The sequence below is a fragment of the Brienomyrus brachyistius genome, unplaced genomic scaffold, assembly GCF_023856365.1.
Source record: "Brienomyrus brachyistius isolate T26 unplaced genomic scaffold, BBRACH_0.4 scaffold104, whole genome shotgun sequence".
Lineage (NCBI taxonomy): Eukaryota > Metazoa > Chordata > Actinopteri > Osteoglossiformes > Mormyridae > Brienomyrus > Brienomyrus brachyistius.
This window is the reverse complement of record NW_026042379.1, coordinates 437,958-458,924: the sequence shown is the minus strand read 5'-3', so window position 1 is coordinate 458,924 and position 20,967 is coordinate 437,958. Positions and strand designations below refer to the sequence as shown.

Here is a 20,967-nt window from a genome sequence, read left to right as displayed (position 1 = left end):
ACTCGTATATGCAAATGTAATACCTTTAATACTTTGTCAACACATTTAGAAATTATGTCAAAGTAGCAAAAATAGTAACTATTTGAGTCACTGCTATGTAGTGATGAGTAAAATGAGCAAATAAATCCTAAATGTTTTACCATTGCGCGTGATAAAATGTATATGACAATGTTGTGTTTGAAAATTCTGATGTAATATCTACCCTCATAAATAATCCTGTAGTGCAGTGTTTCCCAACATAGCACTGAGGGACCCACAGATGGTCCACATTTTTGCTCCGTATCAGCTCTCTGCCAGACAGTCCACATTTTTGCTCCGTATCAGCTCTCTGCCAGACAGTCCACATTTTTGCTCCATCTCAGCTCTCTTCCAGATAGTACACATTTTTCTTCCCTCTCAGCTCTCTGCCAGACAGTCCACATTTTTGCTTCCTCTCAGCTCTCTCCCAGACAGTCCATATTTTTGCTCCCTCTCAGCTCCCAATAAACGTGGACTACCTGCAGATCACTGAGAACCAGACTGGGGTAAAACACTGCTCTAATGGATCATAACCTTAATGAACTAATTTCCTTTCCAGGACCATGCTCCAGAATTGCTGTTAGCCACATATTACTGCAAAGCTGAAATAGCATTTGAACCTCTCAAATACAAAGGTACAAATTCATAAACAAAAATAATAATTTCAGTGATAAATTAACAGGACAGAAACATCCTCAAAATAGTAAGATCGATCTTTTAATGTCAATGATTTTTAAGGATTATTTATAAAGAATATCAAAAATAGAACATAACAAATGGAACATCATTCTTTTAACATAAGAGTGCATGGTTACATTCAACAGGGTAATTATGATGCCATAAGCAGAACTGCCAACATTTGTCTGATTAGACTTGCTCAAATCTGCCTTAAGCTACACATATTTAGATCTTCAAGGGTTTTATTTCAACTAATGGTGCGTTCTGTACATGTGCAAACTCGTGCCAAGCCAAGAAAGGCAGAAGATAATAAAGAGACTGGTAAAACCAAGCAAAGAACAGAGTTACAGGATACCCTAGTTAACAGGGCCCCGCTCCTCTTCCCACTCTTCCTAGAAGAATCTGAGCTGCAAAAAGCTTCTCAGTGCTGCCTGAGAAAAACCATTACATCACACTGTCTTAAATACTCCTGGAATGAACATCAATGAACGTGGCACCAATTCACATTATTTTAAACTACATAAAACTGGAGTGACACACAAACAATATCTTATGGCTTACAAATATGCACATGACCAAATGCTTAAAGAAGACCATGTGATTTTCTGAAAGAAAATGGTAACTGACAATATTAAATATTTCGCTCCAAACATCATCTATGTAAACTTACACGAAGAAAAATACTGCTGATAAATGGGGAAGTGTGAGTTTTTTAGACGGTGGGGCTGGTTTTCTCCTATCGGTTATTCCCCTCCTCCCTCTTCCTCCTGCTCCTCCATGTTGTTCCGAGCCAGACGCTCTCTCCTCTCCGAAAGTCTCCGACACTTTGGGCATTCGGTCCCACCGGAGAAGCAGTCTCTGTGATAGCAGGTCTTACACTCTGAAAGAGTTACGGAGACACACACCATCAATGTAATGACACCTGAGGTCAGAGATCATGCCTGTGTGCATTTATTCTATAGGGCTAAGAAAAAGCTTCAGGATCAGAGGAAAACATGGTAAACAATACAGAAAAACGCAATGTCCTTTAACGTAAAAGTTCTAACGGCAGATTTTCACTTTCTCCAAAAATAAAATTATATAAGGGAAACCATCAGCAATGTCAGGCACTTAGACATTATCTTTCTGGTGTTTGACCAAAGCATGAATAAAAATGCTTCTAATGTCATGCAGTAAAATACAGACACACATGTTCATCATAGTGCATGTATGAGTGAATGGTGTGTGAGTGAATGGTGTGTGAGTGTGCCCTGCGATGGGCTGGCCCCCCATCCTGGGTTGTTCCCTGCCTCATGCCCATTGATTCCGGGATAGGCTCCGGACCCCCGGCGACCCAATAGGATAAGCGGTTTGGAAAATGGATGGATGGATGGATATTTCAATATTTATATTCTATATATTTCGTTTTTGCACTATGACTAAACTTTTCAGTGACATGAAAGAACTGTAATGGACTAATGACAGGTCATATATCAGAGGTTTTCAGACTGTGGGTTATGCAAGGTGAGGGGCAAAGAACAGAACCGTGTAGCGTGTTCGAGTAAGGGGTATCTATTGTGAAAGTGCAACCATCAGCCTGCACACATTACATGAAGCTATATATCCATTCACTTCTACAGGAAAAATGCTAACGCTAACTATGACAACCTTAACCCCGACCAGCCCTAACCTTAACCATAAATGACCAAAGGAAATACATTTTTGCTTTTTTGATTGCATTCAGATCTTTATGGGGACCTGAAAAATGGTCCCCACAACGTTAAAATGGCAGGTTTTTATAACATCGTGGGGAACATTTGCTCCCCACAATATAATATCAACCTAATTCACACACACGCACACACACATACAGTGTGTTTCACTCATTTCTCAATTTATGGTTGCGTGTGAATAATATATATATTTTTTTTTTTAACTCCAGCCTGGATCTTCCTTGTTTCTCATTAATGAAGGGCTTTGTCTTTGCTTTATGAGATTTCAGTCCTGCTTCTAAGAGCCTGATCCGAAGGTCCTAGCAGTGCACTTCACACCTGCTCAAAATCTGGAATATCCCCTAAGTATCTGCATAAGGGACTCTCCATTTCTCTATTTTTAATGATTGCCCCTCCCCCCGACAGAGGTTCCCTATTGAGATTGACAGTAACCTCACCCTTCCAGGGTTGTCGCTCTGATTTCTGTCCCCTCACTGGTGCTTGTAGCATTTGCTTGTTCTCCTCACATTTACCTGGGTGTTTGGGCTTCCTCCCACCACTCAAAACACGCAGTTTTTAAGGATCAATGGATGTGTTTGCGCCTAATAATGGGTGGGAATCCTGCCCAGGGTGTCCCTCACCTCATGTCCAGGAGTCCAGCGGTAGACTCTAGACTCCATGCACCGTACAGAGCAGTGCTCCCCAATCCGGTCCTCAGGGACCCACAGACAATCCATGTTTTTAGGGTGGTGGGAGTGAGCTGTGGGTCCCCGAGTGGGTGGGAAGACACTGATATAGAGTATAGGAAGTTCCAGAAGTTGGATAAATGGACTTCCCCTTCTGCTTTATCATCCACATCTTTCAGTTCCCCTTTACCCCCTTTAGACAAAAAATTTATTCAGTCGAAAATATCTCACCCACTCTTTCACTCTCTGGTGACTCTTTTTTCCATCCTGTCCTTTTCATACTTAGTCACCAGCTTTTCCTTTCAGCTCATACTCCCCACACTGAGAACACCTTACTTTTTTAAATGTTTGCATATAAAATAATTTGACTGTCCCACATCTCTTTCCCTCATTCTTGCATCCATCTAATTCTTCCTGCTCTTTCTCTATTTACCCTGTCCTGCGCCCTCTACTCTTCCTTTACTACCTACACTGCCATTTTATATTTCCTGAGATCATTTATTAGCCTCCTTGTTTTGCCCCACAGAGATGCACTGCGGTGACCAGCAGGGGGCGCTCACCTTCACAGCGCAGACGTTTATTCAGCTGAAATGGGAAGATGATGTCTTTTTCATTACCGCAGAATTCACACACAAACCCTTTTGCTTGGCAAAGCTGTGAGGAATCGAAACAAACACACTTAATTGTGACATTTATCCTGCTACCCTATAACTGCATTCTTCTAATACTACTGTCGAACAAGAAGCTACACGACATTTTCACTTTCATCTGCCAACCTTTGCAATTTCGCAAACAAAACCAGAATAAAGAATGTTGCAGAATGCTCCTTTACATCAGGATTCCCCAATTCTGGTCCTGGAGGACCAACACAGTTTGTTCATTTCCCTGCTCAACAAACATCTAAATCGGCTAATTAGTAGCTTTAGTAAGTGTGTTTGAACGTGGAAATCTGCAAATCATGTTGGATTCCTGCCCTCAAGGACTGGAATTGGGGAACTCTGCTTTAAATGCTCCCCTACGCAAGGCAAGCAGTAGCTCCAAGAAATATGTGACAGAATTCTGGCATCAATAAACTGACTTATCAGGTAGCTCAGGGTAGCTGTAGCTGGCGAAAATCATGTCATTTTTGTCTTACCACACAAACAGCAACATGCATGTTTCCTAAACGCAGCAACTCCCTCAGTTTAGGGGCTAGTTCTCCACGACGCACCGCACTGAGGTCATTAATGGAGAAGAGGTGCAGGTCCTCAGTCAGGTGACATGGGATGCCATCAAACAGCTCCAGCAACCTATCAATTAATCAAACAGATGACAAGACAATAGTCACAGGAAGTCCAGTGTCCCAGTAATGTAGTAAGAGGTATGAACAGGAGAATTTTTACCCTTTAGCCATCCTGCAAGTCTTGAACAAGTTTTTCATGTGGTAGAGCTGAACTCTCAGCAGCTGAAGTACAAAGCATGCAAACATGTCTCCAGGCTCAGGCTGAATCCATGTGTCCATCAACCAGCCACAAAGAAAGTCTGTGCTTGGCGCACGCGTTGGCAGACTCACCCGCACGGCATCCAGCGTCTTGACCTTTTTGTAGAGGCTGAAGTTGATATCTTTCAGGTTGAACAATGGGTCGCCTGCGATCTTAGCCAGCAGGTCCCCGGCGAAGTTGCTTACTGGATGTTTAGCGAAGTCCCACTTGCGGAGCACCCAGCCAGGCACCACAGCCTGCTTATTCTCATGGCAGCACTGGCAGAAGTAGCGACCAACGTATTCGCAGTACCGCAGTCTCTTAATGTACCCTTCATATCAAAATCAAAAAGGAAGATACTATATTCAGGGCTGCACTGAACCTTGACCATATACTTCATAAACTGGTATCACTTTACTTGAGGGGGCACAAGTAACTTAGTAACTCAGTTACTACTCAAGTACAAATCGTGAACAACTATAGCAACAACATGAAACACATGCACCGTTATGACTGATTAATGATGAATGAACATGGGCTCAGTACGTATCTAACACTTAGTTTCTGGTCCATTAATACATTAAGTAAGAGTGTACTAACACATAATTTGTGTCCCCTCAAACCGATAAGTTGTATGAAAGATGAATGAATGGATGGACTCTGTTTTGACTTGGATGACTACTGACTGGCAAAAACACATCCATCCTCTTATTCTAGTTCAGGTCTCTTGGAGCCAAAAAGATTTTCTTTACCAAATCATAATGTGTTTCATTTATATAGCGCTTTGAAAAGAAGACATTAATAGTAGTTGCTAAATTGCCCATAGGTGTGCATGTGTGAGTGAATGGTGTGTGAGTGTGCCCTGCGTTGGTCTGCCCCCCCATCCTGGGTTGTTCCCTGTCTCGTGCCCATTGCTTCCGGGATAGGCTCCGGACCCCCGCAACCCAGTAGGATAAGCGGTTTGGAAAATGGATGGATGGATGGACATTAGAAGTTAAAACGAACTATTTTCATTTTATGCAGCTTACAGTGTTACCATTGAGACAACAGCAGTATCAAAAACAGCTAAATAGTAATAATATATAATGAAGCAGATTTTGAAGGAAGATTCTCCTGAACTATATTCAACCTGTTTTCTGAGAATTTCTGACCTTTTTTTGGAAAAAAAAATAGCTGAAGAACTAGCACAGAAGTTCATCTCCTGACAATGCAGGTCTATAGCAGATCAAATAAAACTTCTTAACAACCGCATGGTTTCACTTTCAAAGGCACAGGTGCAGCCTGTAACCGCCATGCGCGCTACCTGGGTCTGCACGTGTGCCGCAGGCAGCGCAGCGGTAATTCTGCTTGGCCACAACCACCTTCCGCCTGGGAAACAGGACAAACAGGATGTGATGCAGAGGAAAGTGGGACGAGCCTGTCACGATAAACGAGGGAGATATTTTGCTTCAGTGTGACTTACTTCAGTGTTGGGTGTATGTTGAAAATGATCTGGGGTCTCGGTGGGGCCCACTCTAGATTACCACGGACACGGATGCGCAGCTTGTAGACGTCGGCATGCTCGCCGTCGTCGGGGGAGATGGGAAGCGAATCTGGGATTGGCAGAAGCTGAGGAGATGCGCAGTGAGTATTAGCAGCAAGACCTGACTAAAGAACTGACTAAATTTAGACTCAGTAAAGGAGAACTGCTCATTCATATTACTGAAGAGAATATTTCCAAAATTCAGTTTTTTGTTATTTTAGAGATGACAACCAATGACTTAAAGTCAGGCTTCCTCATCATATGTTACCGTTTTGGGAACCAAAACTCACTTCAAGTAATCTAACAAAGTACTTATGAAACAGTCTGAAGTGAATTTCGAAAATCTGCTCTTCGGTTGTGGGCTAAAACTGACTAATTACAAATTTTGGCTTTTAATAAATATTCAGATTTGGCAGAATGCCATCAGGATTACACCACTGCTTAAAGAACACTCTGACGTTACTCCAAAGCTCCATCCCACCCCACCTTCTGGGGTGCTTCATGCTCTGGGACCACCCAGTCCAGTTCAGAGGCGGTGGGCAGCTGCATGCCCTCGAACTGCTTCAGGAGCCCCATGGCCACTGCCTCGGCGGAACCGGACTGAAGGAAGGAGTGTGTGCTGTAAGGACAGAGGCGGAACGGGAAAGAGATTCTATAGGGCAGTTTTTCCACATTTTTGCTAGTGGCAAATGGGAGGGAGCAAAATTATGGACTGACTGTTGGTTCCCAAGAACCGGACTGGGAAACACTGCTCTAGAGAGAGGGTCTATGCACCTGCATGTCCTTCAGCCAGAGGAAAACGAGAGAAAGCGGGATAAAGACTGATGGGAGACTCACGTAGAGGTGGAACTCAGGAGCGACTTGCTGCACGACCAGGTGGTATCTCCATCTGGAAGGAAGCCATGAAGAAGATGGAGCAGAAGAAAAAACACTCTTGGATCTTGTTTATGGAGAACTTTCCCCACGACATGAGAAGGCCCAACCAAGATGAATGTATGTGTTTTTTCCTTACAATCAGAAAGCAATATAGATGTAAACTATTTCCAAAGGGAGAGCTAACTAGAAGCTGCTGCAGTAACTGACCTCTGTGTGCTCCTATATCACCAGCAGAGGTGGGTAGTTCAGGTCCAGAGAGTAAAAATCCAGACCAAGGTTTTGTTACAACCCACAGTTAAGTACTCTGTGAATGTGGCTCTTTATACTCAACTGGTTGGTTGAAACAAAATCTTGGCCTGGACCTTCACTCTCTGGACCTGAATTACCCACCTCTGAATGAGGCCAAAACATTACATTTAATCACAAACAAAGGATTTTAATCAATTTCACCCAAGGCAAATTTAGATTACAAATATGCATCCATCCATCCATTTTCCAAACCGCTTATCCTACTGGGTCGCGGGGGGTCCGGAGCCCATTCCGGAAGCAATGGGCACGAGGCAGGGAACAACCCAGGATGGGGGGCCAGCCCATCGCAGGGCACACTCACACACCAGTCACTCACACATGCACACCTATGGGCAGTTTAGCAAGTCCAATTAGCCTCAGCATGTTTTTGGACTATGGGGGGAAACTGGAGTACCTGGAGGAAACCCCATGATGACATGGGGAGAACATGCAAACTCCACACACATGTAACCCTGGCGGAGACTCGAACCTGGGACCCAGAGGTGTGAGGCAACAGTGCTAATCACTGCATCACCATGCCGCCCCCGATTACAAATAGGTAATATTTAATATACTATACAGGGATATAACAACAAATACAGAAATGTGACATGACATGAATTCAAGGACTAAGTTTAACTTTACATTATCTGCCACTTCACATTTCTGTTGTTCCCTATAACTTCCATTTTGCAACAATACCACTTACAGTTGACAGTGGACTATCTAGCAGCTAAGAAACTTCATGAACTGACATCGCGAAGGTGGCATCCTACGACAGTGACATGCTTTAATTCACTGAGCTAGTCGACTAAAGCAGTCAGGGTTTCAGACTGTGTTAAAGGGCATCTTTGATGTGCGATGCCTACAGCACCAGTCCGTACCACTCATAATAATAGCTAATGGTAAACAAATGCAGGCAAGGCTGCGACTACAGCTGCAGAGGGCTAAACCGCAGGCTGCAAATAGGGGAAGTAAAAGCAAGAGGAGTACAAACCTTTTTCCAAGGGAAACTTAAAGAGCTGACAACAAGCAACATTCAAACACGTGACAATGGAAAGCTGATCACAACCTTTGGGTACATGCATAAATCAGGCCAGTGCATCCGGGCCAAAGCTCATATACAGACAGAGCAACCAAAAAGCATAGGCTGCCAACCCCCTAAAGTCAGACCAGCGGGACCTCCATGCCATTCAACCTTCCCTCTCCGCTGAGATGAGGTTGAGAGAGAGAGAGGGACAGCCTGTTCCAAGACAACAGTATTGGTGACCTGCCCTCAGCACTTGAGGTGTAACAATTCATCGCCTGCATGCTCTTTATTGATCTGTGTTAAAATGAAAAATTGAACATTTAGACCTACTGGTATATCTTTCGTTTAAAAATTCCCCTAAAATCATCTCATGTTTCACTGTATTGAAAATATTGATCATGTATTACTGAATCGAACCAATTCGCATTGTATCAGAGTAACATTTCATATATCGTCACATATCAAGTCGCTACCTTATACAAATTCAAAATCAAATCATATCGTGTACAAAGATTATGATTTACACCCCTACTCAGCACCATCTAATGCACAGGAACTTTTCTGAAAGCAGATTAAAACCACACCGATCATTAATTTGCTGATATAGCTGTTTCAGGGCCGTATTTGGTTACAGGCTTCTGTAAATCCACAACATCTGAGTTAAATGTTCGTTAAACACGGTGACTCAATCTGCATTCGATCCTAAAGCATGGTCTAGTGCAGGGGTTTCCAAAGTGGGGGTCACGAGATGATTTCCAGAGTAAGTTGATAAAAAAACTGATCGTTTAAAGATACCATAGCAGAAAGCAGTCAATTACGATAAATTTACTGTATCGCAAAGGACCCCCTGGTCGGGAAAAAGGGCAACGTTGAGTCTCTGGTACTGGGCTGAAAAGTTTGATTTAATGTGTTATAAAAATACAGTAACACTAAGATACAGTGGCTGAACCGTGGGGGCAAGTTTAATTCAAGTTTTATATTAACTTGGAGCAAAAGACAAAACAATGCGCTGTATAAACTGAATTCTTGAAATTTTGCTCACGCATTCCTTTTCGTTTAGCTAAAAATGAAAATCGCAAGGCACCCTTGCATCCCAAGGCCGGCATCCCTGATTGGATAAAAAAGCGACTCTCATAAACCAAATGCAACATGCCTTCCATGCATGAAACAAATTCCACAGACTCCAACAATAGGGCAGTGATGAAGTCCACCCCTGTACCGTGATGCTTCGCAAACAAACAGAGCTCTGTGTGATCCCCATAACTACAGTCCGTCTCACCATGTCTGGGAAGAAGCTAGTGGATAATGTAAGGGTTGTCAGAGCTTCTCAAATGTCGCACATCTTACCCTCGGCCTGGAACTCACGATACATGCTGTGATCACTGTCTTCCTGGATAGTTTCACAAAGAGCATCACTTAGCTGCTCACAGAATGCCCTTTATTCCTTAAAAATGGTCAACAATACTAATAGTGCCCGCCTGCCCCTCACACTCTCATTACCTTTCATCTCGCACTCTTCACCCTCTTCAGTAGAACCAGACTCAGATAGGAAGGAACACTGGGAACTCTGTCCAGATCCGCTGCTGTCAGTGGAGGGGAAAGCTGATGGGAAAGAGCAAAACAGAAAAAAAAATTTCGCGTGTTTATCGACACCTGGAGTTCAACCACTACTGCAGTACATGAGGTCTCTATGGCTGTGATCGGAAGCCCCGCCCCCAGCAGAATAGTCACATGTCCACGGGCCCTTCAGCAAGGCCCCTAACCCCCAGCTCCAGGGGCCCACATGATGGCTCACCCTGCACTGTGACCCCCAAGCTATGGAGGGCAGGATGGGGGCAAAGAGGTGGAGCCCAATGTAGCTGTACTCGTACTTGTGCGAAAGGCAAATAAAACAATAATAGATACTTTTATTGATCCCCACGGGGAAATTGTCTTCATGCCTTCCTCGACCTGTTGGGGCATCACTGAACAAAGCAGCTATGGGAAGGAGCATTTCTGTCACAGCACGTGGAAAAAAACGATAATAAAAGTGTGAGCGTTTCAGACAGGCGTTACACTCACCTTCCACTGTCTGAGCAGCACACTGAAGCTGATTCTTCCGGATCTGCTGCCTGCGCAGATGGATCTTCTGCTTCAGCTGCTGAATCTCGTCGTCATTCTCCTCCTCATCCTCTTCCTCGCCGCGGGGCATGTTGCACTTCATCAGTTCGATGGCGGCAATTAGTAGCTCCGAAATGCTGAAATGGGCATTCTCCTAAAGAAGAATTTCGAACTCGTGACACTTAAAAACTCACAAAACAGCTGAGTATAGAATGAAGACCAACCCTGTGCTAGTCTACTGTCAGTCAATCAATCTGTCTAGTTATCAGTCTAACCACTGGGTTTACAAAGTACTTTTCTGACATTTAAAAGAAGGGGATTAAAATAAGCATAACAATAAACCACAAAAAATAAAAACAGAATCAAGACAGACAGACAGACAGACAGACAGACAGACAGATAGACTAGATAGATAGATAGATAGATAGATAGATAGATAGATAGATAGATAGATAGATATAATAAAACACCACCAAAAACGCAGGACTTTCACCACCCAAATGCTCCACAAGGGACCACCCATTCTGGTCCTCGTGCAAGGGACCACCCATTCTGGTCCTCGTGCAAGGGACCACCCATTCTGGTCCTCGTGCAAGGGGACACAAACCCCTGCCATGCTCAGACCCAAACCCAGTGTCCTCTGGGGGGACTCAAGCCCCAGAGTATTCATGTTACCTTCTCCAGGTCTGCACAGCTGCCGAAGTCCTGCTCACTGAGAAAGCTGACCAGACTCTGCCCTTTCGACGGCTTTGGGAAGATTCCCTCTGACAGGCTACCGTACTGCGAGCCATCTAAAAAGACAGGTACACACAGACACATGCGGCCGTCAACACTGGTACATAACGCACTTCCCACCCACCACGCTGACAGTTACACATACCTGGCCTGTCAGTACAGACACTTACTTACCAGGCTGTAAGTAAAAAGAAGGAGTGACGCCATATTCTTTTTCAGGGTACATAATATCAGCTGATCCTAAAAGACACAGAAAGACAACTGTAATCACCAGAGAAGTGGGTAGCATATTCTACATGAAACATTCAAATGATCAAGTGAAGGTAGCAAAAAAATGCTCAAAATAGCTATAAAATAAAATCACAAGACAGTGGCATTCTTCACCAACATAACCAATAGTTTGTTGCCATGCGATTTTTGCGTGTTGTATCTTGTTACATATTACACACAATCACACGGAGACGTGAGGATGGAGCACAAAGAGCAGAACATGCCAAATTTAACTTTTCTGGCTTAGTCCGACATTTCCTATGCAACAAAAAGAAGACAGTCAGAAACATAACATATGCAACTGGAACTCGACTAGCCAAATCCATAAATCTGAGAAAAAACGACAAACATAATGGGAGAGACGACTCAGTCACAATAAATGCACGGCAGTCATACCGAATGGAGAGAGAGAGAATTACTGCGTGGACTCGGGCCGGCCTGCTACTGCATTCCCTATTATAATGGTGCTCTTGTTTCCCCCGCCTTCATGGAGGAGAAGGAGGGATAAAGGCAGATTAAGCAAAAAAGAACGTGTTTTACCAGCTGTGAGGGAGAAATGGGGATTAGAGGAAAGGCAGCTGAAAACAAAGTGATGCAGAATGAAACTGTGCGTTCAGCTGAAATAAAAAAGGGAAGTGATCTTTCAGAATGAGTGGAAACACACCACCGCATAGCAGATACCTCCAGACCCAAACCAGACCACACATCTATAAATCAGCAGTCCTTCCTTCCCATACCTTGACTGCGCTGCCGTACCAGGCCCGTATCAGAAAATGACCTGCAGTGACCTTTGTAGGACCGGCCAGGTTCCCCTTGACCTTCGGAATACGAGGACCGGCGGCGGAGAGCCACGCCTTTGCTATCCCAAGTAGTGGTTGAAGGTACCACTTGTCCATTGGCACTTGTAGAACTTCTGGAGCTCTGAAGGAGCTGGTGGGCCCGGCTGCTGATGGCAAGGTAGGCCGGCCGATCCTCCAAACCCCCACCCCTTGCATCTGCGACTTCCACTTCTGCCAAGGTGCCGGGCCCTGACTGAGACATCTGGGCTGCTGTCGCCAAAGCGCCGAGATCTGGCGAATCCTTTTCACCGGCATCGTGAGACCACAGCGCTGGCCACGAAGCAGCAGAGGTTGGAGGTTCTGTGAGAGGCACACAGAGAAAAAAACAGTACAGCATCGTGCTAACAATGCAAACGTCATGGGGTCACATCCCAGGGATCACAGATAAAACTGTAATTCTTCCCTCTACTGTAAGTTAAATGACTAGATGTAAATTAGTGATGTGCAATTTGATAATAGAAGATTAAAACTATTAAAACGTCTCCACAATCTCCCTTTATGAAGAAATTATTAGTGCCGTGCTACACAGCTGTAATTTTATGGCTCATACATGAATCTAAAGCTGTTTCGTCAGACAAATGCATTTCGACAAACCATTAAACCGGTAATAGCTAACAACAGGTGGTTTTGGATGTCTTCCTCTCTTCCTTTCACATCCTTGTCCCAGCATGCAATGCTGAACACGTTACACATTTCCTATTTGACAACGTAGCATCATGGACAACATGGAGGAGTTGGTTCCTAAAAAGAATTAGATATTTTTGCCATACCACCCACCGCTAATGTAAATCTGCGCATCAATTTTCCAGAATTTCTCTGTCAAGTCATGGAGTTATCAATGTTCTCATCAGTAGTCTAAACAACAAATAGTGTGCCAAAAGCCCTACACTTTGTGATTCATAATGATACTCGATACTCTTTTTCTCAATTGCTTTGGCACATTTCATAAAACACGCTTAACATTCCGAAGACTATTACAGCATTTCTTAAAACAGTTCATGCATACAGCACACAAACAAAAAAGTCACCCAGCACTGTTTAACACAAAATCAGCAAAACGGCAATAGAAAAACAACAAAAGAGAGACAAAATCAGGTACTGTGGGAACCAAAAACACAACAATGCCACAGCACTGCATTTTATGGAATATGTTTTTAAGTCATTTTGAAAGCTTGGTTAACGGTTTTGCATGTGTTGATTAAAATGATGATCACATACATATGTAGTTTTGGGTGTAAAATTATTTCCGTGGGAAACTACATAATTTATTTTGACCAACAAGGCTAATGCAACTGAAACTTGTGCCGAATGATGACAACTGTACGAAATCATCTGCGTACATGTACTAAAACCTTTGGAAATGTCTGTGAAACAATGAAAAATGATGCTCTGCAGTGCAGAAGTGACATTATGGTGTAGGGATTACACTTGTTATTTGCAAATGTTAATTGTCACTTGAGAAATGCTGCAAAGCAATTGAGAAAAACTAATATTTACCAGTCAACTTAATTACAGTGGAATGTGTCTAGCACTCGCTGCACCCCTGTGTTTCTGCTATTCACTCGCACCACCGTTTCTCCACCTTGGGACAGTTATGTTGGGAAGTGATACCTGGACAACCATCTGTCTGAGGACCTCGGGATGCAGTGAATTGTCTGATGAGTGACTTTTGGAGCTCCGCCCCCTTCGACTCGCTGAGGTGCCACAGCTGAGGAGACAGAGTACACACAATGAAGTCTGCCAGGGGCGGCCACAGCGGCCATTAACATATGAGGTAAAATGCCAGATTTAGACTCCGGCAAACAGCCAGATCCTGCGGATAGACAAACGTATCACTGATAAAACGAATTATACAAGCAATGCGGCACAAAGGCAGGACACATTCTGATGATCAGCTCCTCTGGGGCACAGCCAATGTCCAGGGGAGGCTCTGCTTACTGCTTGGCATGTTAAATAGCATAAGAATACAAATTTGGGAATAAATAGATATGGCAGATGACTAACAAAATAGATTTACTAAATAATATTTACTAATTACTGACATCATATGTGCAATATGTGTAATTGTCTACACAAATTTTTCATAATTAGCAGTACTACCACTACTACTACTATCACCACCACTACAATTAATACTAGCACTACTATTACTACCAGTACCAATACTACTACTACAGGTACCACCACTACTACTACTATCAGTACCACTACTACTACTATAGGTACTACCACTACTACTATCATCACCACTAATATTACTACTACTAATACTACCACTACTATTACTACCAGTATCACTACTACTTCTACTACTACAGGTACTACCACTACTACTACTACTACCAGTACCATTACTACTTCTACTACCACCAATAATACTACTATTAATCAGGTTCAGCTACTTCACTTCAGCTAAATTCACCAGTTTCCCCTACTGATTGTCCACTATACTGTGCTTTACATTATGCAATATCCATTGTATGTATGTAACTGGTATATTTATATCCACTATGTGTAATATCAGTATATGTGCCATTACAGCACTTCTGTGCAATTATCCACTGCATAAGTGTAATATGAGTAACTGCACAAATTTTTCTGATTTATTTATGTTTTGTTATAGTATCTTTTTTATTTTTATTTTTTAGGCTGTTGGATCAAGTAAATTTGCCCGGTGTGGGATCGATAAAGGGGGATCTTATCTTGTCTTGTCTGTGTCGTGTCTATCTTTAAATGCTGAGGATGTACGTTTCAGTGCTCACCTTGGCAGTGTCGATGAGCACTAGCAGCTGAGAGTTGTTCTGCTCCACGGCCTCCAAACACTGCAGCATGGCCAACACATAGGGCTCACTCAGGACAAAAGCGTCATCTGCACCAGAGCAGGTAGAGGAAGTAAACACCGTGCTCCGTACAGGCGAGGTGAGCTCAAAGCACAGTTTGAAGAAATGAGAAGTAGCGAGGTAACAGGCCAACACTGGTCTCAGACCAGTGCCATTTTTCAGGATAGGCGACTGCAAACTCAAGGAGCGCATTAGACCCGAAGCAACCAACGTAATTGGCAAGCGTATGCAAGAGCGGCCGTACCATTATAGAACTTGCGGGTGTGACTGTAGTGTTTCAGTAAAGGCTGCAGCTGCGCAGACAGGCAGTGAAGCTGCAGACTGTGGAGCAGCCAACGGCCTGCCTTGTGACCCTCCCCCGCATCCACCCCGTTACTATGTACTGGCTCCAAGTGATTAAACTACAGAAAAGATACAAGCAGAAAACATGTTAATCTGCTATAGTGACGCAGCATAAACTCCCAGAAATAGATCGTCTTACTAGAAAATATAAATATGAACCGCGATCCTTAAAACAAATTAGTTAAGCCAAGCAAGGGTGTAGAAGAAGTAACATAAATTAGTGAGTAATTATGATGGCATTTCCTCATTCCGCATTTCATGATATAACATGTCATGGCAACAAAATTACTGGCTACTGAGCTTTCACGGCTCAGAAACACTAAATCTTATTGGTTGTCACCAGGCAACATTCCTGTTTAAAGTCATAGCCTACGAATCCTTTGCTGGGGAGTTGTCACACTGCACCTGTTCGACGTGCGAGGCCAGCTGTGGACAGATGTAGCGCACACACCAAACGAACGGCCAGTAGTCTTTCTGCTTACAGTAGACCTGCAACACGACAAGACGTCGCATCATTCCTGGAGTTCTTTCTCTGCCATACAAAACAATAATTACCACATCCCATTCATTTGCAAAACTTACATACAAAATAAATGCATGCACATGATCCCTTTTCCATGATAATCAGCAGAGCATTGATTCTTAATGGAAACTAATCAGAATAATATAACTAGCCTCTCAATTACAGGTATAATGGGGAGTAACATGTACCCTACAATATAATATACCAATTAATTACTAAGCTTATTCTTTCTCACTGTTTCTCTGCAAAATTGCACCCACTGATGGATCAGAACATTACCACCCCCCTCCCCAGATGATTTACTATAAAACTGCTACGCCCATCTTGCAAAGACACAACACGTCAAACATATGATATGTGAAATGTTTGACCAGTCACATTGGAGACCGCAAGTCAGTTGTCATTGGGTGTTTCTCAATATGCGTACTTGACCATACTTGTGTTTTCATGTATCTGTTTTACATCAGCTTCTATTGCTGAAGACTAGTTCCAATACTTAGGAACAGAAGTACAGAGGGCGGTAAAAATCCCCAGATGTCATTCTTGCTCCGCCCCAAATATTAAGGAAACATCGGTTGCATCCTCCCCAAACAAGACCTACTGTATCCCATGATTCACTGTGCCTCAAGTTCATTCCTGGAAGGTAAGTTAGCATGACCATTCTTGCCGAGACCACAAACAAGATCTTTGCTTTCTTGGTATTGAGAAACACCCACTGTCTCCTAGCTCTGGTGTCTCAATTCTTTTGATTGTTTATGGCAAAGGGAATCGGATCAATCTCAGGAACTATTACATCTTGGCTTGCCATTTTGTTGAAAGCACTAATGCTATCTTGATAATTTGAGCTTAATTTTTTTTATGAAGCACAGTTACCTTACATATGATATCAAAATATATTAAAAGTGCATTTCTTTAGCTAGTTGACATTAGCTAGACGACATTAGCTAGCTACATGGGTAACGTACAGCTAGGTGCTCATTGAGGGATTTATACAAGGGATATGGTAATCTCACAGTGTCCATTCACTTTCAACAGGAGGTGACTGGAAAACCAGCGGCACATCAAATGAACTCGTAACCGAGTAACACGTTTTCTTTTTTTTTGCCGTGTTTCTGTATTGCATGATGTGACGTTTAAATTACATTTCTGCATCCTTAATGTCCTACTTGCCAAAGAATTTCAGTCTCTATATATCTAGGCTACTGATAACATCAATGAATAAAAGAATTTCTATAAGCCCTGCTGATGGTCCTCTGCAATAAGTAACTTGGCTCCTCACTAATACACTAGAAACTGAACTGGAAAACTCATGTATCTCCCTCGAGCCCCGACACCCGACTTTCGAAGGCGCCTCACCGTGTCGTTCTTGAGGCTGTGACTGAGGATGTTGTTCATGTCCTTATGCAACCTCTGCAAGCCGCCATAGTGGGACCAGACGTTAGGATTGTTGGTGGACAGCAGCCCCTCCACCGTGGTCTTCAAGCTTAGGAGGAGCTTCCAGTGCTCTTGCCTAAAGTCAAGTAGGGTAAATAACATCCTCCACAGGGAACAAAATGTACAGCAGAAAGTACAGCCAACTTACACTTACTCATACACAAACTTTGGCAGTTAACATTTGCTAACCAAAGTTGTAACTACAGAAATTATAGTGTTTATTTTGATACAAACTAGCAATATATATCCGTCCATTTTCCACAACCAGTTGTCCAATTCACAGTTGTGGGGGTCCTGAAGCCTATGGGCACAGGAACCAACTGAGGATGGGGCGCCAACCCATCCCAAGGCACATTCACACACCACTCACTCACACATACAGGCAATCTCGCAGCTTCACTTAACCTCAGTGTGTTTTTGGACTGTAGGAAGAAACCGGAGTACCCAGAGAAAACCCCACAACAACCTGGTGAGAACATGCAAACCCCCATACTTGGAGCCATTGTGAACTATGAGGCAACAGTGTTAACATCTGTGTCACACCTTAATAATATATATAGTACAAATATGTTGTATCGGTTGCTACAGGTTAGTGTGCGTGGGCAATGCTTCCTGCTCTGGAAGAACGGGGTAAGGATAGGGTTAAGTTTGGGTTCCCATGAGCCTCGGGGGCCATTTGGTTCAGTTATGAGTGTTTATGATTATTCTTGTTCAGGTTTGTTCCTGTTTATTAATGTGTTTCTTCTGTAAGTTGCAAAGGCGAGTGTATGCAGTCATGATAAAAAGTTAAATTAAGGTGAGGTTATTGTGCCGGGTGTGGGCCACCCACCGTGATGACGTGTCATGTGCAACTTGAAGCAGTAATGAATCAGAGCATTACAACACTTCAGCCAAATCTAAAAAAGCCATTAAAGCATGATACTGTTACTCCTGAATCTACCAGTTGTGAAACAAAGTGTGCTGGCTTTGTGACCCTGGCACTGATACCCCATCCTTTTGTTTTCCTATCCACACCCATTGCAATAATATTTTGTAATTTGAGTAACACCAGCTGAAACTTTACATGTTTAAAAAAAGCAGATAACCAGATGTATTGGAAAAAAGGTGAATGTTTATGATGACAAAACATTTGCAGAAAAGTAAACTAAATAGTGCATATAGAAGTAATAGAAGTAAACTAAGAAATATAGGCGACCCTCGATGGTAAAACCGCTGGGCCAGCTTTTAAACTGTAATTTGACGTACATAAAATACAGACACGCCTAGACGAGGTTTAAAGTGTGCAGATGGCATGTTCATATACACTGCGGCACAGTGCAAAGTCTGGTCATTGACCCGCAAAGTGCGCTATGGTCAATATTCAGCTCCTTTATTAACCCCTTTATTAAGATCAACTCCCAGCACACTTCACACACAGAGATTCATAAACTTAGTAAAAAAACCCAAGAAGAAAAACTGGCAGGAAAAAAAGAAAACTTTATTTTCAGAGACAAAAAGCCTAATTTGGGACTGAAGGTGAAACTCTGAACTAAAATTAGATCCAGACTTCTCTAAGTGGCTAGCAACCACCTCCACGCTTATTCTCCAGGGTACAACTCTCAAAGCCATATTGCTCTCTTAGTATTACTCTGCATTAGCAAATTTGTCGAAAGAGTCTTTATATCTTACTGAGACTTTTTACCTTTAAATTGTTTAAAATTACCCTGAAAAACACTCAGACCAAACCGTTAATGGAAAACTACGTTACTGAATATGCCGGGCTGCAGCCAATGCAGTAACGCGGTATTATCATGCTAAACGTTCATTTCAGCTTTAGCAATCATTTCAGCTTTAATTCAAGAACAACAACCTGCTTAAAATCTGCTGACTGTCTGGATGATCAATCAAAAATTATTAATGTTTTTCCGTAAGTAATTCTGCCGCACAAATAATATCAAAAAGGTCGGACTTTAATCGGCTTAAATAAATTAATAACCTGACCATAATTTATAGCTACCGTAAGTACGTCATGAAATGACACTGAGCTGAAATGCGCTACGGCGCAGACGTACCTGCCTTCGCCACTTTCTGTCTCCATTACCGTGGACTGGGGTACCAAAACATGAGCAAGTAAAATAAAATCATTTATGTCATCGTTTAACCTGTGTCTTCCTAAGTGACTATTATAGTAATAATTTCTTCCTTGCTCTTCTCCCAGAAGGAAAACTCTGCTCCGCCCGTCTTCATCACCTCCTACTTCCTCCTGCCAGACTGGACTGCTTACTGGCAGCCAGAAATGTGTTTATTTTCACAGAGAATTAAAATGCGACTTTGGTTTCTACATGCTAACGTTAAAACTGATTGTCCCCTAAGTCCAACCACTGCTGGATTTTAGGATGTTATGAGCGATAAAGTAAGTACACTGGCTTCCGCGCGTTCCGGCAAAAGCGCCAGAAACTGAAACTTCCATGTGCGTTAAGCTCAGCGCCACGTGATCTTGTTGTAGGTTGTTTATTACATCTGTCAGATGTTTCACATATCTATTTCAGTTGTTTTCCATATACGGTCCTTCGTTAGGCTACTTGTTTTTTGTGCATCACCAGAAAATCTTTCTGCTCCGTGCTCACGTCTGAATCAAGTTGCTGCTGATTTCGATAGTTAGTGAGGAAAATGCAGCTTAATTACTAAACTATATAACGGCAACATATGATACCACGATGCAAAAGAATAATACGAGGAAGTGTAATAGGAATAATAGGAGAAGCAACTGACAACTGGCAATATTAACAATAATTAAGGATAATAGTGATAAAAGGTAAGGTAGTAAGAATACTAATCACTACAGGGTAGCTATTTAGAGGTACAGTATTCACCAATGGATGCAGTGCAAGTGCAAGGGATTGTGCAAGAAATATACTGTAAATTACTGCATACTGTAAATGTAAAAGTTATAATACACATACTAAAAAAGCTATAAATACTGTAGTAGTATAAATTATAGCTAAATATACATTTGTATGAATGCAGATGTTGTCTGGGGCTGATATAGCCAACGAAGAGAGAGAAGTTAAGTCAGTTTAGCTGAGGAGCCGAATCTCCTTTTGGCCTGGGTGTTATGGCGGGGCATGATGAAGGGGGCTTATTTAACAAAACTGAACAGAAAGGGAGAAGCAGAAAATAAGGGGACCATGGGGAGTCAGAACAAAACTGGCAAAACAAACTAAGGCAGAGAGTGACATCAGGAACAGCAATACTAAAAGCAGGAAGGGACATGAGATAACTAATGGTTATGCAGCTAACACAGGGAAGCAGCCACAATGAATCACTGAGGAAGAGAAGAAGAGCAGGCACTTAAATATACTACTAACAAGCTATGACACAGGAGAGGTGAGAACTGTAACCAATTCAACAAGGAACAGGTGGGCTACATTACAATGAATGGACATTAGAGACTAGGAACCACTAACATTAACGATTATCAACACTAGGAGAAATGGAACTGCTGGCCAAATGAGGAAAAGGAACACGGGACAGGGCCAGACAGTAACCAGTCCTGACACCAAGGGGACAAAAGCTTCCCATGGATGTTGAAGGATCGAAGCCTACTGAGAAAATAGAGCTGGTTCTGCCCCTTCCTGAACAGTGAGTTGGTGTTG

General features: G+C 42.8%; 1 protein-coding gene and 1 long non-coding RNA gene across 3 annotated transcripts; one reads left to right on the top strand and one right to left on the bottom strand.

Annotated features, from left to right (window-relative positions):
* Nucleotides 1-719: 719 nt before the first annotated feature.
* On the bottom strand, nucleotides 720-20,213 carry LOC125727589 (run domain Beclin-1-interacting and cysteine-rich domain-containing protein-like). 2 transcript variants are annotated; one of them, XM_049004416.1, is made up of 20 exons: nucleotides 19,384-20,213; nucleotides 17,255-17,408; nucleotides 15,781-15,864; nucleotides 15,278-15,434; nucleotides 14,956-15,062; nucleotides 13,805-13,901; nucleotides 12,092-12,493; nucleotides 11,259-11,324; nucleotides 11,025-11,140; nucleotides 10,311-10,503; nucleotides 9,750-9,851; nucleotides 6,893-6,944; nucleotides 6,542-6,674; nucleotides 5,996-6,141; nucleotides 5,837-5,901; nucleotides 4,626-4,864; nucleotides 4,456-4,517; nucleotides 4,209-4,362; nucleotides 3,634-3,727; nucleotides 720-1,576 (listed from the first exon to the last, which is right to left on the bottom strand). In XM_049004416.1, the coding sequence occupies exons 1-20, from the start codon at nucleotides 19,407-19,409 to the stop codon at nucleotides 1,440-1,442; spliced, it is 2,586 nt and encodes an 861-aa protein (XP_048860373.1). In that variant the 5' UTR covers nucleotides 19,410-20,213; the 3' UTR covers nucleotides 720-1,439. The 2 variants fall into 2 exon arrangements, with proteins under 2 accessions (XP_048860373.1, XP_048860374.1); XM_049004417.1 differs by lacking the exons at nucleotides 15,278-15,434; nucleotides 19,384-20,213 and having other exon boundaries at nucleotides 17,255-17,304.
* Nucleotides 6,027-7,181, top strand: LOC125727591 (uncharacterized). The gene is made up of 2 exons (XR_007388801.1): nucleotides 6,027-6,156; nucleotides 6,463-7,181. It is a non-coding gene; the product is annotated as an uncharacterized LOC125727591 (long non-coding RNA).
* Nucleotides 20,214-20,967: the final 754 nt, after the last annotated feature.